The sequence below is a fragment of the Cantharellus anzutake genome (genome assembly GCF_015039405.1).
Source record: "Cantharellus anzutake strain C23 chromosome Unknown EI90scaffold_78, whole genome shotgun sequence".
In the NCBI taxonomy this organism is placed as follows: Eukaryota; Fungi; Basidiomycota; class Agaricomycetes; order Cantharellales; family Hydnaceae; genus Cantharellus; species Cantharellus anzutake.
The window spans coordinates 351,713-369,605 of NW_024067028.1; the positions used below are offsets into that span (position 1 = coordinate 351,713).

General features: G+C 49.5%; 4 protein-coding genes across 4 annotated transcripts; 1 reads left to right on the forward strand and 3 right to left on the reverse strand.

The window, feature by feature from the left end:
• Positions 1–257: 257 nt before the first annotated feature.
• Positions 258–2,865, reverse strand: EI90DRAFT_2505886 (phosphatase 2C-like domain-containing protein). Its single transcript, XM_039053147.1, has 11 exons — positions 2,727–2,865; positions 2,641–2,662; positions 2,430–2,507; positions 2,284–2,367; positions 2,093–2,224; positions 1,961–2,034; positions 1,822–1,906; positions 1,712–1,768; positions 1,507–1,656; positions 698–1,448; positions 258–559 (listed from the first exon to the last, which is right to left on the reverse strand). The coding sequence occupies exons 1-11, from the start codon at positions 2,727–2,729 to the stop codon at positions 547–549; spliced, it is 1,449 nt and encodes a 482-aa protein (XP_038910664.1). The 5' UTR covers positions 2,730–2,865; the 3' UTR covers positions 258–546.
• Positions 2,866–3,269: 404 nt separating this feature from the next.
• Positions 3,270–5,605, reverse strand: EI90DRAFT_3001381 (uncharacterized protein). The gene is made up of 2 exons (XM_039056330.1): positions 5,274–5,605; positions 3,270–5,217 (listed from the first exon to the last, which is right to left on the reverse strand). The coding sequence occupies exons 1-2, from the start codon at positions 5,565–5,567 to the stop codon at positions 3,364–3,366; spliced, it is 2,148 nt and encodes a 715-aa protein (XP_038910665.1). The 5' UTR covers positions 5,568–5,605; the 3' UTR covers positions 3,270–3,363.
• A 23-nt stretch (positions 5,606–5,628) lies between these two features.
• EI90DRAFT_3157897 (P-loop containing nucleoside triphosphate hydrolase protein) lies at positions 5,629–10,231 on the forward strand (the record flags this gene model as incomplete). The annotated part of the gene is made up of 14 exons (XM_039066152.1): positions 5,629–5,901; positions 5,967–6,026; positions 6,087–6,136; positions 6,193–6,679; positions 6,733–7,438; positions 7,499–7,833; positions 7,909–8,308; positions 8,358–8,492; positions 8,545–8,717; positions 8,772–9,437; positions 9,488–9,607; positions 9,657–9,769; positions 9,848–10,056; positions 10,119–10,231. The coding sequence occupies exons 1-14, from the start codon at positions 5,662–5,664 to the stop codon at positions 10,229–10,231; spliced, it is 3,807 nt and encodes a 1,268-aa protein (XP_038910666.1). The 5' UTR covers positions 5,629–5,661.
• Positions 9,995–16,878, reverse strand: EI90DRAFT_3079207 (AAA domain-containing protein; the record flags this gene model as incomplete). The annotated part of the gene is made up of 23 exons (XM_039061817.1): positions 9,995–10,071; positions 10,119–10,441; positions 10,495–10,845; positions 10,899–11,508; positions 11,562–11,670; positions 11,721–11,895; positions 11,916–12,456; positions 12,542–12,715; positions 12,766–13,233; positions 13,286–13,460; positions 13,522–13,657; positions 13,723–13,815; positions 13,837–13,845; positions 13,908–14,850; positions 14,885–15,515; positions 15,594–15,705; positions 15,829–15,920; positions 15,975–16,039; positions 16,065–16,350; positions 16,473–16,567; positions 16,621–16,676; positions 16,716–16,812; positions 16,844–16,878. Coding segments are annotated over 22 exons (5,268 nt in total), but the record flags the coding sequence as incomplete, so codon positions are not given.
• Positions 16,879–17,893: the final 1,015 nt, after the last annotated feature.

Consider the following 17,893-nt stretch of genomic DNA (forward strand, 5'->3'; position numbering starts at 1 on the left):
GCACGGTCCGACTAGGGGTAACAGGAAGAAAAAGAAAAAAAGAACATTCGTCACTTTAAGCCTCGATCGGTCGATCAGCGAAAACTGGCCATCAGCCAAATACACGAAAGTTTAGGTAATACATGGGATGAGACTGTAAGAGAGCTTGAAGGGGACGCAGCCTAGCCGAGAGGAATGGAAAGGATACCAAGATAAAACGCAGACACGATTTGCAGGATGCGGACAAATAAGCAAATGAGACAATTCGCAGACCCAAAGCTCCAATAGGAAGGAAGTATAGGATTCATATGCGTATTATGCTTTCATTCACCATGCATGGGGGGGTCCAATGCACCGATTGCACGACTAGAAGAATGATTAGGAGTAGAGTGTGGAAAGAGGAAGCAGCGAGCGCGAGGAAAACACTAGAAGGGGACGTGTGTGTCATTGTAGGGATTACGAAGAAATGCTTGGCCTGAAAGACTTCCACATCCGATGGGCGCCTTGGTCGTATCCATGAGATCTTCCACTTGACAGCAGCACTCGGCGTGTAAGGTCCCAAAGCTACTAGGATTGGTTGCCCGGTTTCGCACCCGGCGGAAGTGAGCTCTTGCGCGGGGACTGAGGCCCGCCCTGCTCATTATTTGGGGTAATGGGGGACCGCATATCTTTCAATGAGGGAGGGGCTGCGATGAGAGGCGATCCGATACTAGTCGGCTGGCGATTGGTGATGGTATTGGATGCAATGTTAAGAACGGGGCTTTGATCGTCGCTTGATGCTTGCGACAGGTCATCTTCCACCAGGGCACCATCCCCCTCCTGTCCACCCCTATCTTCGTCAAGTTCATGTAGCTGCGCCCGGAGCGAAGATGTCTGATCCCGCTGAGGCGGAGCATGAAGCCTCACCGGGCCACTAATGACCCCATTCAAACCTGCGTTGCGGAGTATAGCATGTAACGACTCCTCCGGGCTCTCGTCCATGAGTTCATCACCACTGTCCTCAAAATCTTCTTCGTCATCGGGCTCGACATCGTTCCCAGCACCAAGACCCCCACCCGTGAAACTGTTTCCAAGATGGAGAGGGGAATTAAATCGGTTCCACAATCCACTGGGTCGTAACAAAGGTGTGTGTCCAGGCGAATCCTCGCCGAGACCGCTGCGTACCGCTGCAGCATGTGCATAACGGGAAGCTGAGTATAGCGGGCCGAAGGAGCGTGGGGTGTCGTAACCGACTTTCTTCTCCACCCGATCAATGATCCAATCGTACCATTGATCCAAGGTTCGCCCGTGAAGAAGCGCAACGATTAGGATCGTCATGTTATCACATCCGACACCACCAGCAACATCGGAATCGGGAGAAAGACAGCGGGTCATGCAATCTTCGCAAATCTGTTGCAACGATTTTCGCTCCGTGATCTGATGTCTCACCCAACTCATAGTATCTTGGGAAGACATACAGTCCCATATACCTAAGAAGTGCAGTGATGAGCATCACAACTGGGATTCAAAGAAGCTGAGTTATCGTACCGTCACAAGCCATCACAAAGAATTCATCATCCGAGGAAATATCATGAACTATGATGTCGGGGTCCGAAGTCACGATCTGCCTTTCGGGGGGTAGGGCGAAATTTTGTTTGAACTCAAAGTCACCAATGGCACGCGACAAGGCAAGGTTGCCTTGTGTATCATGCCGGATGAGAAATGACTCATTGCAAAAATACATCCCACTTACCGTTCACGCGATTAAACTCTACGTAACCCCCCGCAGAATTGATGCGGCTGGTTTCGGCTAGAGCAACCTTCTACTGAGTGCAGGAACTCAACAATACGGAAATTACGTACACCAGTTCTGAGGCTTGTGGTCGTAACTAAGAGGTTTGGCCTCCCCTCTAATCGACAGTACTGCACGAGAATCACCCGCGTTGGCCTGGACGAAGGTTAGTTTTGTGGGGAAAACGACAATTTCGTGAGAACCGCTTACACATATTATCTTGTCTGCCGTGACGAGGGCCGCGACCGCAGTGCACCCGGATGGATCATGAAAATAGGTCGGATCTGAATTGAGGTAGGCAACGATTATTATGATCACAAAATCGGAAGTATGGTATATTACCAGCTCGAAGGTCATCATCAGTGCCCAAAAATGTTCTCTTGAAAGCCGTAAGATAGTCTTTCGCGATGTAAGCATCATCAGACGCCAATCGTTTATGTACGTTCTTCCCCGCATATCGAGCGATCGTCCCACCTATCAAAATAAAATGGTGCATGAGTACCGCGAAAGACGCGACCGAGTCATGCTAATACCTCCGTGACCATCGTACACAGCAAAGAATGAGTTATGTTCACTCTCATCAATCTCAAGCTCTATAGCATGCGCATCCTCCATCGCTACAAAACCATCAGAACCAATGCGAAGCTTTCTGTGAAACGCACAGGCGCGAACTACGCACAGATTCGCCACCCTTGCATTTCCGACACAGCGAACGCTAGCCTATCGTTGCTGCCAAAAGTCGTTTTCTTCTCTTGAGCTGAAAATGAAAAGTCACCCAACGAATCACCAAAATGGTTATTCACGATTCGGGGTCGTAGTGGATACGGTATTAGTGTTGGCGCTTCTGCAACAGGGCAAAACAGTAAAGTTATATCGAAAAGTTGACGCACAAGGTTCGGAGAGTGTTTGACCCTGATCGGCAATTAGAAATGCATCGGAACACAGTCTGAAAAATGCATGCAACCGATGAACGCACCATATCTTGCGAAAGGAAGTTTCGGAGGAGGGTGGAACGTGAGAGAAAGTATCGGGGAAAAGAAATGGGAAATGGGTGCAAGCGCTCTGAGCGACTGTCTTATAACTGGACTAGATGTCCTCGGAAGGCACAGGCGCGGATGGGAGAGGAGAAACAAAGCGGTGCCAGTTGTGCACGCGAGTTGACGAGAAGACAGAAACGATCGCAGGAAAACTAAGTCAACTGTGTTCCCTCCGGATGCAACTTCGCATCCAGGCGCCCGACTTGCCTGATTAATGTCACCAACCTTGCTTCGAGGATCAGATCGATCGTCTAGTACCTTCTTGCCTGCGTTTTGCTTGCGTAACCCTGCAGGCTTGTGTCTTGTAGTTTTACTTAGCGTTTACATGCAGTTTGCAGCATGGGAACATTCATTGATCCCTATCTCGGCCATGCCTTTCCGGGCATTGTTGGCCCCGCTCCGTGGGCGCAGTCGAATCTTAGTTATTGATGTCTCCACATAAATATGTGCCCCTGTAGAGGTATCGGGAAGAGACCCCTAGACGGACATGCCTCAGCAGGCGCCAGATGCCGTCGACTTTTGTTTTGTGGATCGATGGACTAGTATTGACGACAAAGCATATCACAGCCGGTAGTTCTACACGATGTCCTGGACAATGACAAGCTCATTCTCGCACAAGCACACGATCGTAAACTTGTCTAGACCGTTGCTACTCAGTAACCCGGCAACTCCCAACAGTGCTCCAGCAGTGCCACCCCCTACTTTCAACACAGCCTGCTTCGCCCACTTGGCTCCTCTTTTGTCAATGCTGCGATAAATATATGCGTTTCCCCCTCCGATTGGCGATGCCGCCCCGCTCTCAAAAGCCACAACAACCTTATCACGAAGGTGAAATGTGAACCGAGTGTCTCGCTTTGAGGCAAGGACAAAAGCTAGAGCAGAGAATGTTGAATCGTGTTTCCATGCAGGAGATTTGCCTTCCACTGAGGCATCATCGCAATTGAATAATAGGCCATCAACTCCGTTCTTAATTATGATGCTCCACGCCCCCAGAGCCTTGGCATCATGGTCGGGGAGTGGCAACGGCACTGGGTGGGAAAGTAGATCGAGTGGCCACTCGTATCCACCTGGAGGCAACAGGGCAACGCCATCGTCCGCCTCCCTCCACATCATAATCAAGTTCCTACCAACGTTGTCGTCTATTTCGTCATCCACCTCTTTCCGTGAGAGACTCGGGAGACCTCTGCCTAAATCCAATCCACCGGGGTCCTCACCAGACAGGACGGCACTCGTATACTTTTCCAATGCTTCTCGTGCTGCATACAGCTCGGTCGGGTCAAGCGTTTCTGGGACGTCCGAATCTTCATCGTCCGGGGGTCGGCCATCTGTAGAAGTTGTCCCGGATGAAGCGAATACATGAGGCCAACGAGTCTTTTCGTGTCGTTTTTCCAGATACAGTGTTAATACACCGATCGTAGGTCCTCCGGCATCGGATCCAGAAGCCGCGGCATACTCTCTGTCGCCATCCTTGTCCCACGTCCAAAGGCTGGCGCTCGCATCGATCTCGCCCCACCATGGTTTCTTAGCGAAGAACGGAATTTTTAAACCCATATTTTTTGCGTCCGCAAGGCTCCCAGTCGTATCGATGATCAGTAGGGATAGATCCCTGGATCTGAGGGTGGCGCGAATGGCAGTCTTTGGAATGGTAACGGGAAGAAAGAACGCGATAGTGAGGGAATCCTCGTTCTGAGTCCATGAATATGGTGGAATAGACGGAGGAATAGGCGTCTTCTCCGCATCAAGATTCTCTTGAGCTCTTGGGATTGGTGCAATCTCTTCCGGAAGTGGATCGCGTGGCGGCAAAGATGTAGTCGCCGAGGGTATTGATGAGGCACCAATGTATGCGGATTCCGCAAGGATCAGGTAACTCCGGAGCCTTGGGGAGTATCGAACATGCGCTGGAAGGTCGTCGCCAATTGCGGACCACAAGACTGACACATTCCTTGGCCCTGTCACCTCATCCATCGCATCTTCTGCCACTGGGCGGGGCAGCTGCAAGGAGATAGCAGAAAGTCTGAACTGGATTTTATGGTGTGATCTCGCTTTTTGTTTCCTGCCCGACTCAGAAGTAGAGATATCTTGCTCTTTAACTACTTTGTGGGATATCAGGACCCGGATAGTAATTTCATTCCCTCCAACGTCACTTGGTTGCACTGTGTGCGCAACATGCAACCGCATCGGAGTGGTAGGCTCATCGATGTCATCGTGAGGCACGCTAAATGCAGCAAGGAGAACCCCAACAGGGTCTGAAGATTCGGAAGGAGCGGTTGTCTCCTTGACGATGTAGAGGTTTCCTTTACCGTCGGAGATGATCCAGGTATCTCGATCCAGCGCTTGGAGGCAAGGATACTCAGCAATCAGGGTATGCGATCCTTGGATGATTTTTGGGATTTCGAAAAAGGACGTGAAGTGCGGTTTCCCGTCCTGGCCCTACTGAGGCCATGTGTATATGGATGAAAGAAATCTGAAGAGATGACGACACTCACCAGTCGTACGAGAATCGCCATCCCGTCTTTATCAATATATCCAAGCGTAACCCCGTCCAGTCCAGCAGAGAGGTGGTTGAATGCAATCCGATCCTGCACTTCTTTAAATGATAGTTGAGGATGGAGACCTGCATGTGTAGAATTCGAACCAGTAACTTGCGATGCCCCACCTCTGGGGAGAAGAAAGGACGAAACACAGTCATCTTGGTCGAGAGAACCAAGTCTGTACCCCTCAAATTTGGGATTTATGAGCGCCTTGTCTGGTGTGAACGGGAACCCATCTTCGCTTGACATCCCGATTCCCTGCGCAAGCGCGTCTGATCACATGGTGGCTGTGAAATCAATTGTGGCCCAAATTTCGGTGCTCTCCACCCTCCACTTGGCCACGATGAGTGGGCCACCTGTGAAAGTCCGATACAATGCTAAGGCTCGTGGAGCTGAACCGGGGACATCTGGAAAACGGATGAGGCACACAGCAAAAAAGGCCGCCCCGGTCATTGACAATGTTGATCAGAGTGTTGAAATCAATTCAAGCTCCGCGCAAGGCCCTCCGTCGGAGAATGCTTTATCTGGGAAGGAAAGGCATGAAGCTGAGTGGCAGAAACGAAAGGAAAAAATGAGGACAGAGGTATTCTTCCTATGGTTTTTGGTGAACCATTCCTTTGAAATGCTGACGATTTCCCGGGACGGTAGCTTGTCAACCCTAATAAGAAGATGTCAGGCAAGAAAAAGAAACTTCTGAACAAATATATAGCGAGTGAAAAATTTTTCCTTTCCAGTTCTTTTCCTCATGCTTTTGGCCTGGATTGATAGGAGAAGAAATTGAAGAAAGAGGAACGCCTAACGCTATTCCAGAAACTCACGTATGTGTTACCGAGATACGTTTGCATGCTTACATTATTCAATTCCTCATCGCCAGTGAGACACAGGCCCATGTTTCTCCACTGCTTCTTCAATCTACAGCTACCCTTCACTCCGGACGACCACAGACTCATGCTGAGAGGCTGGCGGTGAAAGAAGATAGACAAGTCCGCCGCGCGATAGATGGGCACGGTTCCTCGCGCAAAAAACGCCGGAAACTTGCCTATTCTGGGATATATGAAGAACCAACCGATGAGGAAGGGGAAGAACTACCATTGGAGCCAACATCAAGGGCTGACGTTCGACAAGCAGCATCGCCGGTCCCAACAGCTTCAGCGCCGGGACCTCCACAGAGTCAGCGCTGTGCATCCCCATCGCACCCGTCATCAGATGCAGGAGCTGGAGCAGCCAAACTGAAACCACGGCATGCTTCCGGGCCCAAGGTGGCCTTAGGAGCCGGCTTGAAGCGTAACGTGGACGGGACGGTCGTTGCCCCACGAGTTGTACCAAAAAAATCGAAAGAGAACTCGAAGGTTCGGCTGGCGGTATGTTTCTTCACCGAGCTGTTCGACTTCCTCCGTTTATTGATTATTATTAGGCGCTAAGGGGAAAGAAATTGCCATCCCCTCCCCCCGACGTTGACACGCCAGGCTCCAGCGCTTCCTCCGAGATTGGGAGCCATGACAAGAGTCATGACTCGACGGAGGAGGGCTCGGGGCACATGTCCTCGGATGAGGATAGCAGTGATGTTGACTCCTCCGAAGTAAGCTCCAAGGATAGCGGAAGCGAGGATGAGGGCGAGTCCCAACCAGCTCCCAGGCCAAATTTTAAAGACTGGGCCAGACGCCAGATTGAGACTGTCAAATCGGCAGATGCACCTTCCAACGAGGCTGTCCTACTCCCTGATGGTTCGGTGCAGCTTGCTGAAAACCTGTTCGAACGACAAGCAGTCCCGCAACGGAGATCAGCGGACGGGGCTGATCAAGTTCCCAAGGGACCTCTAGGCGAGGATCTGCAGCTACCGCAATCATCATTTGCCCAGGCAATGACCACTCTGCCGCCAACCAATGCCGACGCTTCGGGTCAGGCTGACACCAAGCCCGTAATAAAATATGTTACCGTTGAACGCCCTGCGAGCATACAAGCGCAACGGCTCCTGTTGCCAGTCGTCGCGGAGGAGCAGCCAATCATGGAAGCAGTGAGACTTAACCCAGTTGTGGTGATATGTGGAGAGACCGGTAGTGGGAAAACCACACAAGTCCCTCAATTTTTGTACGAGGCCGGTTTTGGTGTTCCCGGTTCAGGTACGCTTCTTTGAACTGTTATCTTCGAGCCGACTCATTAGGATCTGATACGATTCTTAGAAAACCCTGGAATGATAGGGGTGACGCAGCCGCGGCGTGTTGCCGCGGTGTCCATGGCTGCCCGTGTCGCGCAAGAATTAAATCTGCCCCCCTCGCGCGTCTCCTATCAGATTCGCTATGATGCCACTGTTTCCCTCGCTACGTCCATCAAATTCATGACGGATGGTGTCCTTCTCCGAGAGTTGGCAACGGACCTCTTACTCACCAAGTATTCGGTTATCATCATCGACGAAGCCCATGAGAGAAGTGTGAACACTGACATTCTAGTCGGGGTCTTAAGTCGCGTGATTAAGCTGAGGGAAGAGTTGTGGGCCAAAAAGGAGAAGGGGGCGAAGGTAAGTTTGGAACCAACATGAAGCCATTTTCATTCTGACGTCGAGGCGCATTGGGTTTGTCTCCACCTTCAAAAGCCCCTTCGTCTCATCATTATGTCTGCTACGCTTCGAGTAACAGATTTCACTGAGAACACGACACTCTTCGCTAAACCCCCTCCCGTTATCAATATTGCCGCTCGGCAACATCCTGTAACTGTACATTTCAACCGTCGTACAAACGGGGACTATGTGGCAGAAGCCGTACGCAAAGCATCGAAGATTCATGCGCGGCTTCCCCCAGGAGGCATCTTGATCTTTCTCACTGGACAGAACGAAATTAATGGAGTTTGCGCCAAGTTGGAGAAGTTATATGGAAAGAAGGCGCTAGGTGCTAAACGCAAGAACAAGGCTCAGAGGGAGCGGGACAGAGTCACTTCTGCCGCAGGGGGGGCTGATATTGATATGAGTCACGGTCAGCCCGATCAGACTAAGATAGGTGCGTGAACCTTCTCTGCAGGTCGCCTCGCATTGATTTCATTTTGCAGAGATCGAACTAGAGGACATTGAGGAAGCGGGAAATAATGTTGACCAAGTGGGACTTGTTGACGAGGGTGAGGGTGAAGAAGACCCCGATGCCCTTGACTCGCAAGATGAATTGGATATTGATGAGCCTTCAGACGGTGAGTATGAGCGCAAGATACCAATAGCTATTTGCTACAACTGTTTTTCTAGAACCCATGCATATCGTCCCGTTGTACTCTATATTGTCCAGCGAGAAGCAGATGAAGGTGTTTGAACCTCCACCTGAGGGCTCACGCCTCGTAGTGGTCGCCACCAATGTCGCCGAGACATCTCTCACAATTCCGAATATTCGATACGTCGTGGATTGTGGACGTGCCAAACAGGTGAAGGGAGGGTCTTAAGGACGAAAACATCGCGCTGACTCCAGTTGATCCCAGCGTCGGCATGATATTCACAGCGGTGTCGAAAGCTTTCAAGTTAGCTTCATATCAAAGGCTTCTGCTGCTCAACGGGCTGGACGTGCTGGTCGTGTAGGGCCAGGTCATTGTTACCGCCTATATTCTTCAGCTCTCTACGAGAATCACTTCGAGCAATTTGCTCAGCCGGAGATTCTTAACGTTCCAATTGAAGGCCTGGTGCTTCAAATGAAGAGCATGCATATTGATGCAGTTGCCAATTTCCCCTTCCCAACACCCCCTAACCGCCTACATCTTCAGAAAGCTGAGACTATCCTCACGCATCTCGGCGCACTGGACTCCGGCGCGAAAGCGTTACCATGGTCCCCATATTCGGCCATTGGTGGGCAAATTACTGATCTAGGCAGGACTATGTCTCTCTTTCCGGTTTCGCCTCGTTTCTCGAAAATTCTCGCTTTGGGGAGGCAACATGGGACTTTGCCGTACGCTATTGCCCTTGTGGCTATTATGTCAATTGGGAGTCCGTTCCTGCATGAGGATGCACTGGACATGGACGACGGCGATGACGACAATGAAGTTGATGGAAATGATGCTGAAACTCACAACCTTAGCGAGATTCGTAGTGAAGACCTGCTAGCGAAGGAAAAGAGAAGGATAAAAAGAAAACGATTCTTTCAGGCGCAGCAGGTATGCAATACCTTTTACTCTCCGTGAAACGCACCCACCGCTCTGGACAGGCGCATTCGCAGCTGGGGGTTGGTACCAGCGATTTCTTCAGCAGCTTATCTGTCGTAGGCGCATACGAATATGCGGGCGGTGGGACAGCTTTTTGTGCAGAGCATTTTGTAAGGCTTAAGGTAGGACGATCTCCAAATTTAGTTGAAATGTCAAACTCATGCGAATCAGGCTATGGAAGAGATCCATAAACTCAGGGCTCAACTAAGTAGCATTGTAGAGTCAAGCTTCCCCAAGATAAACGCCGATTTCTCCCCCACTCTACCCCACCATCTGTCTCTCAGGTAGATGCATCCTCTTTGTTGCACGACTCTGGGCTCATATTAATCTTAATCACGACCCACATAGCTTAAGATTCTAAGGCAGCTGATTGTCGCGGGACTTATCGACCATGTGGCAGTGCGAAAGGATCTGGCAATGAAAGATTCAGGGGTTAAGTATGCCAATGCGAGGAACGTTCCTTACATGACTCTAGACGTGGATGAGGATATCTTTATTCATCCCTCTTCCATCCTTTTCGGTGGGCCCCCACCTGAATACGTGGTCTACCAAGATATTGTTCGGACAAAACGTGTGTGGATGAAATGTGGGTTGCATACATTCCTCCAGAACACTGGTTTAACACCCTTCCAGCCCTGACGGTCGTAAATCCCGCATGGCTAGCAACGCTGGGACGCTCTTTGTGCACCTTCTCAAAACCCAAGGAGGTTCCTGCAACTTTGAAAGCAGGGACGGGGACGTTGTGATCCCCAGTTATGGCGGCAAATTCAAACTCCCACCCATGAAAATATAAAACTTGCGATACAAGATGTCATTATGAGCGGACTGCATGAACAACATTATAGGGTTGGACTTGGGGAGTGTTGGGTACTGTTCAAGGAACGTGGTGGTGTGATGCATGACCAGCTGTGGGTCATAAAGGAATAGTATTTATTTACTGTTTATTTCCTTTGGTTCTACCAGGGGAGAAGGTAAATAGTGTTACTGTTTACGACAAGATCTCGTTCACCTTTTTTGGAATGAACAAGCTAGGACCAGGTTTCTGTCGCTTCCCGTTTGATTGCCCCATTGATTGGGGGTTGGGTGCACTCAGGGTCAGGTTTCGAGATTCCTGCGCGTCGTCGGGTGCCTGGCGCTTGGAGGGAATACTTGACACCGTTGAACTTTCGCTCTGAGAAGCTGGGACGTTTTGTGGCGAAGCCTCAGATGCAGCATTGGGCTGGCTCATGTCACTAGGTCGCCTCAATGGCAATGTCTGTATTGTAGCTATCTTCTTGGGACTGATTCTCGCTTTGGCCACTTTCGGCTGAGGCCTCCATGAGGCCTGCAAATTCCTCGTTACACCGCCAATCTGTGCCGACTGTAGCATTTCATCAACATGGTGGTCTAAACTCTTTACAAATCATGGCTTACGTTCGTAAAGCAGCTTCGTTCTCGAGCATCTTGGACTATCTTGGCCCACATATCATTCGAACGCTCTAACGTTGCGGCATGTCCAAGGATGAACAATGAACATCTAGCACGGGTCATGGCGACATTCATCCGCCGAATATCAACCAAGTGTCCAATCCTCTGAACATTGGGTCCGGCTCGAACGCAAGACACGATGATGATGTCTTTCTCTTGCCCCTGGAAGCCATCGACTGTGCCAAAATCAATGCTGCTCAGAATGCTCCGGGAGAACTTGGCTGAAAATTGCCGTTGGAGTTCGTTCTTCTGAGCATCATACATCGCAATAATACCAACGCGTTGATCAAGGTCTACCCTCGATGAGAACACGTTGCGGAGGCGTTCGTAGAGGCTGACAGCAAACTTGACTTCAGTCCTGTTAAGCAGAGAATGGCCCTTAGCCATTTCTTCTCTTCCATCTGCCACGTCGAAAAACTGGTATGGTCTAAATAATGAATCGGAATGCCATGGCGTCAAACGCTTTGCGGCCATGTCAGGTCCATCTTTCAGTCTCCCTTCATAAAATAGATTACGGGGCAACACGCTGATTTCAGGATGCATTCTGTATTGAATGCTACGCCGATGTGCGACGTCAGCATCAACCCAACCGACAATTCGAGCACGTACCTAAGGAGGTAAGCAGGCTTATGTCTGTTAAGACGGACAAACAGGCTCTGATTGTACATGTGCCTTGCTGCTAGAGGCGAAAGGACTGTGGGCGGTAACTGCATCGGATCTACAAATGAAATTCAACATCAGGCTGAGAAAAGAGGAGCATCAACCAACCTCCAACGAGTATACATTGAGTGCACCGGTACTTGAGAGGGATCAATGAGCTTAACTCTATTGACTGTGCCGCTTCATCAATAATGACGGTCTCGAATAAATACGGGGCCAAGGAGGCATGGCCACTACTTGAAAGCGTGGAACAAATCACATCAGCCTCGTGTAAAATCTGTGCCTCGAATTTGCGAATGTTACTATCCGAGCACGGCTAATGTTCGTATTGGCGTCCTTCGCAGCATCTAAATTCCGCCCCAATTTCGTTCGTTCACTCTTGAGCTCGTGTAGTTCACGCTGCAGATCAGAAGTTCTGGATGGATTGTCCTTGAGAGATTCCAATTCCTCCAATTTTACTCGGATTTTGTTACCAATCTCTTTCAAACTTCCCCGTAGAGCGGTGAGATCCGTTGTCGTCGGCTCTGCCCCCATTTTCGCGGCCACCAGGACATTTAAGGAAATGTCCTTGATCGAAGGGTTCATTTTCTCCTCTGCGCCAATTCTAACGATCTTGGGGATGTAGAGACTCCCATCAGATTTGCGGAAACCTTGTTTCAAGCGTTGCGCAACTTCATCGATAGCGGCGTTGCTCGGTGCACAAATCAGTAGCTTCTTGGGCGGCTCCTTATCCTCGGAGCGAGACTCGCGACCTACAAAAATTGCGGTGGCAGGCCTCCGTCGGTTCAACAAGAACGTATATGCCAAAGCCACAATGGTGGACGTCTTCCCCGTCCCAGGAGGCCTAGAACTTGACATCAGCTGAGTAAAGCAGCAGTCGCACGCGACAAACCCTTGAATAAGAGAAAAGCCACGGATCTGCCAATGACCCTACAATTGCGTTCGCCTGAGGCTCATTGACTTGATGCCTCGACATGCATTCCTTAACGCGTTCGGGCGAAGCCTTAGGAAGGACTCCTCTCTTTGGATGAACTATATCTTCAAAGAGGTCATAATATTGTAACCCTCGGAGCGCTGCGTATTCCCGGTACACGGTACTTAAGCTTGTTTGCACATTTAAGAAAAGGCGATCCGTGTGCTAAGCGGCACTCACCTCATCAAACGAGTCAATTTCCATCTGGACCGAATCATAAGCAAAGAGTCAACCGACGCAAGAGCGTTTGTGAAAGGGCTGCACCGCAAGCCTATACTCAAGCTTTCACGTGCTAACTTTGATTTCTTCACTTTGCATAAAATACTCTTTGGTCCATCCGCTTCCCGCAGAAGAACAATATCGTTCTCGGTGACATACCATCCAGGGGAAATGGCTTCTGAGATAGAGACTTCGAGGTCAAGCCATTTGTCTGTGCGACCTCGTGCGGTGACTTCAGCCTCGAAGGTTGTCGGGATTTCTTCCTTCGTCTTGATGAGTTGACTCCACGTTTCGAGAAGGATAAGCGGTTCGAAGACCTTTGAATATACCTCCATAGCATTTCCAGGAGGGAAAGAATCGGGAATCTTGGAAAATTGTGGTTGGACATCAGGAGGCTCGGAGCCTGCAGAGTCATAGTCCCATTCGAGCCTGCATAATCGCAATCAACGTCTCAGGTATGGATAACTGAGATTATGCGTACACATGGCGGTAGAAAGCACTCAAGTCGGGCTTTAGCCTCAACTCAGTTCTACGAGCCTCCTCCTTCCTTAACGCCTCTTGGTCAACTGTTTGCCGAATCGATTGATTGACCACTTTTATCTGACGGCGCTCAACCTTCGCTATTTTAGGGGAGGGAATCTTTGTGCGCAATTCGTCTGCCCTGACAAAGCAACCAAATTAACTGTGACGTCGCACTGCGATGCAGATTCAGCCCACCGTTCTCATCTTCACTCGATGTGGCCTCCGAAGACGAGGAAACAACTTCCGGTGCAGGTGCTCTCAACTTCGATTCGATCTTCGATGGAACGGACGGAGTGATGGAGGGACCCGCCAGGATGCCATTGCTTGGATACTCTCCTTGCCAGCTTGCTGCGCCTTCCTGTAATTCTGAATAGCAATTTCGGAAGGTCGTTCAACTTCAATCGGTTTGTAGGACGGTCTCCTTTTGAGATTTTGGAAGTTTTCGGCGCAGCAAGTTTTGTGACGAAGTTGGACATAACACCTTGGCCCCTAGAGTCGAAGGGGGATGACGACAGCAGACTGAGTCGTAGATTCACAGGGGTGAGTGTTTGAGGGCACACATAACAGTACTGGCCACGTACCATTCGCAACCTGGATCGAGAATCGTCCCGAGACGTCGATTCGGTACGCAGACTTTCTGGAACGACTCTTTGAGACTCCTTGCGTTCCGCGGGACCGCTTGAAGTCCCCAAGTATTCGATATCATCATCATCATTACTCGTTGACGCAGGCGTCTTTGGAGTAGATCTTAGCTTCGGAGGCTGAATAATGGTTACATCCTGGTCTAAGAACGGTTCCATGACAGCCATAAGCTCGGCCAATTTGCTGTCATCCAGCTGCGTCTTAGTACCCTTGGCCCGCATCGCGTATCGCTCCAATAATGTGACAGCAGAACGGGGAGGATTTGTCTTTGACAACGCAAAGAAGGCGAACAGAGACTTCAATAGTTGGTGGGACTGGTGCAGAGTCTCTTCATCGGTTAATTTCAACCACTCAATGAGTTCTAACAGGATCACGCAAAGATCCGCTATGAGGTTGGGGGTCTCTGCATCTGATGAGGACGCCAGCCGGGCACCTGCACGATTTGTGGCGGTTTGCAAGACCTCGACGACGGCAATCATATCTCGTCCAAAGATCAGTGCATCACGCATCCAGACCACCATCTCTTCATAGGGATAAAAAATCGACCACGACTTCACTAAACGGAAAATAATCGAAAGACCATCCGTCATGCGTCTCCAAAGCTTGGGAACATATGCAAAGAGCGGTAGATTTTCCGAGTCCCCGTAATCATCATCGAGCAAGAGTCCCGACGCTGCATCTCCAAGACACGATAAAATGTCTGTCATACTGCGGACAACATACTTTGATGTTCCACAAGCCTCAGGCATCGCGGAAGCATAGTGGTTGAATGTTGTAAGATAAGATATGAGTCCTTTGAATGAAGCCGTAGGATGGTTTTCCAGGAAAGCCTTATAGCATGCAGAACGTTCCACCGCATCATAAGCGTTCAGGCCCGAGCGCCTTCGCGGCCCCATTCAAAGAGTCTATAGGGCACAGCATAAGCTGAATGGCATCCTCCGTGACTCCTTCTTTCGACAGGAATTTCACCAACGAGTCGACTCCGGCTAACTCGGCAAAGGACTCGAGGGAGGGGCCAAACGAGTCTCGAATAGTCCCCAGTGCACCCCAAACGTTATGGGTACATCGCACAAAGCGACTTCGAAGCGCCTGGTCTGTTTTGAGAAAGCTGGACGAGAACGCTTCATCCGGGCCTATCCGAAGACGATCAACGTGCGCGACGCGAGTCACTGCTGAAAGCACCAGAGCAATGCCGTCCGCATGATTCGGGTGAAGTCGACCATACACGCTTTCCCAAAGTTGTGTGTGAATCATTACACCCTGAGGTAGAGGTGAACATGCTTCAACCGACGACACTGAGGGAGCAGCCGAGCGTGATATGAAGATCCTGGAAAGATCCCTCCGCGCACGACAAAGCTCGCTTAGACATTGTAAGGCAGCCTCTGCATCCCTCATCAACAAACGTTTGAGGACTGTCTGAGCTGTCTGCCGAGGATTGTTCCATGCGGGTGACTGGTACTGTGAACCTAAGGCTACTGCCGTTATCACAGCCGAATGAGTTTCGCATAGTCGCAACATTGTGAGCTGCTGTACTGCATTCGATTCTTCTGTTGCCCGTCGTGAAGTGTCAATAGAACCTGGAGGGGAACGATTAGTTGGATCTCGATAGATTGACATGATGATACTGACCTGAAACAATGTCTCGAACGCATACACATGGACACGGTCGCTGTATATAGCATGCTGAAGTTCCTCCCCAAGGTAGATAAATATTTTTGCGAATGAGCTCGAAAAGGCCTTCGATGACCACAGAGATTGGAGGTATGGGAGAATCCAGTCTAGGCCCAATTGTGTTCAGCATTGCGCCCATCCTGTAGCGCATGAGGCATCGCTTGATTTGTCCTTAATGGAGTCTAACACAACCCCCGGCAACTCTGGCGCGTCCTCAAACCACAGAGATTCGCGTAAGATTGCAATAACTTGCAAAAAACACCTCAATACACCCTGGAAATCTATACTCTGGTTTGAATATAATCGCGACATATAAAGATTCAGCCAGTACTTACTAGTTCTATCGGAAAGATGGCTCAGCAGGAGACGCGGAAATTGTTTACGTCGTGAATTAAAAAAGCTCCAAAATTGCTGGCAGGCAAAACAGTTGGAACGCGTTTGGTAGAAGATCCCACAGTGACGCGCCTCTTGTAGACGTTTCAAGCAAAGAAGTAGGTTTGGGCTCCCCGGTCGGACCTGCGTTTCCGGATAAGGTAACCAGCACCTCACCAAATATTATCGATACGGGACCGTCGAACTTCGTGAAATATGGAAAATGGGATCTACTGGTTTCAAACCATTCACGTATATGAGGTCGACTGTCAAGAGCCAGCAGAGGAAAGGCACAAGGAGGTTGAGTTGGCTGTAGGCCCGATGCGTTAGAAAATCGACCTAGTCGTTAAGAAATCCATAAGTGGCGCGTCTTGAAGAAGATACGGGCTACATAGAATGCGATATTGCGATTGGAAATGGCATGGGGGTTTTGAGTTCTGTCGAGTCCTTTGAATGAATACGTTGTATGCAGATCTCCATGACATCGTGTAATTCCCATTTGTCTATAGCTTCGAAGAACTTGTCTAACGTTGCGGGCGCATAATCGGAGAGATATCTGATAATAATGTTAATGACACAAGCCACCGACCATTCGGTATTCATGCTCACGAAGTCCGGCACAAGGGTTTTGCACATTGTATGCATAGGAGCAGTCGCAGCACGAACTAATCACCTGCAAAACACATACTCTTCCATATCGGTACATGCGGACCATTGTATGCGTGAAGGCGAATGAGGAAGATGGCAGACTCTTTCACAACTGGAGCAGCTTGATCACAGTACCAATGAAACAGATCGGAGCTGTGGCATCTTCATTATGTCGAGTCAGCACTTGTAGCTCTCGCGCATCAGCTCATCTAGCTCAAGCTTAGGCAAGATCCAGGGTCGAGAGCAGAGGTTCGCAAGTGCGTAAGCAATTGAGCACTGTCATAATGTGAAGCCGTCGGCATGTGCCTTTTCCTCTGTCACCCGATGACACGAGAAACTGGGTAGCCAATCTCGCGTCCGTCAAGGTTGCTGTTGTTGAATTTGGCACGGGAATTTTGGCGTCGTCACAGTGATTTACAATTGAACTGACACGTGGTCATTTTTTAAATTCCGCAAGCAACGCAGAGCTAGACATTGGTTTGCTGTAAAATGTTTGCACTTTTATGACCCCGAGACCTTTTTAAGCGATAATTGGAATTTGCATTTTTTGTGAGTTTAGGTTTTTCACCTTCGTGTGCATTTTTCTCAACAACGGCCAGGCAGAATCATAACCCATATTTCAGGACTTTTTTCCTCTAGTCGATAGGCTGTACATTTAGTTTCAAGGCTCCTTGCTGCCCAAACGCCATCCCATTCCACCCAACCATTGTTGAGAAAATCGTGCACACACAGAATTCCGTGAATTCCATTGCCGCAGGAAACATGTAAATGACAAAAAAACCAAAAATGCGACTTATCGATAACTAAAAAAAAAAAAACAAAGTCCCGAGTGAAAGGCAAAACTCCTTGCTTTCGGCACATTCCACTGAGCCACTGTCAAGTAAACCATCTGCAATAGATATTATTGCCGTGGGGAGCATGTAAACGATAACAAACTAAATACACAGACTAATCGACTAAAGAAAAAAAGGTTGGCCGTTGTTGAGAAAAATGCACACAAAGGTGACAAACCTAAACTCACAAAAAATGTGAATTACAGGTATCGCTCAACAAGGCTCGGGTCATCAAAGTGCAAGCATTTACATGCAAACCTAGCCTTGTTTTCAGGCGCGGAATTAAGAAAATTCCCACGTGACAATTCAATTGCAAACCGCTGGAAGTCCGTATCGGTCCGAGATTATGTCCGTATGCACACACTGCGCGGTCTGCTTATCTGTTCGATCGTTCGTCCAAC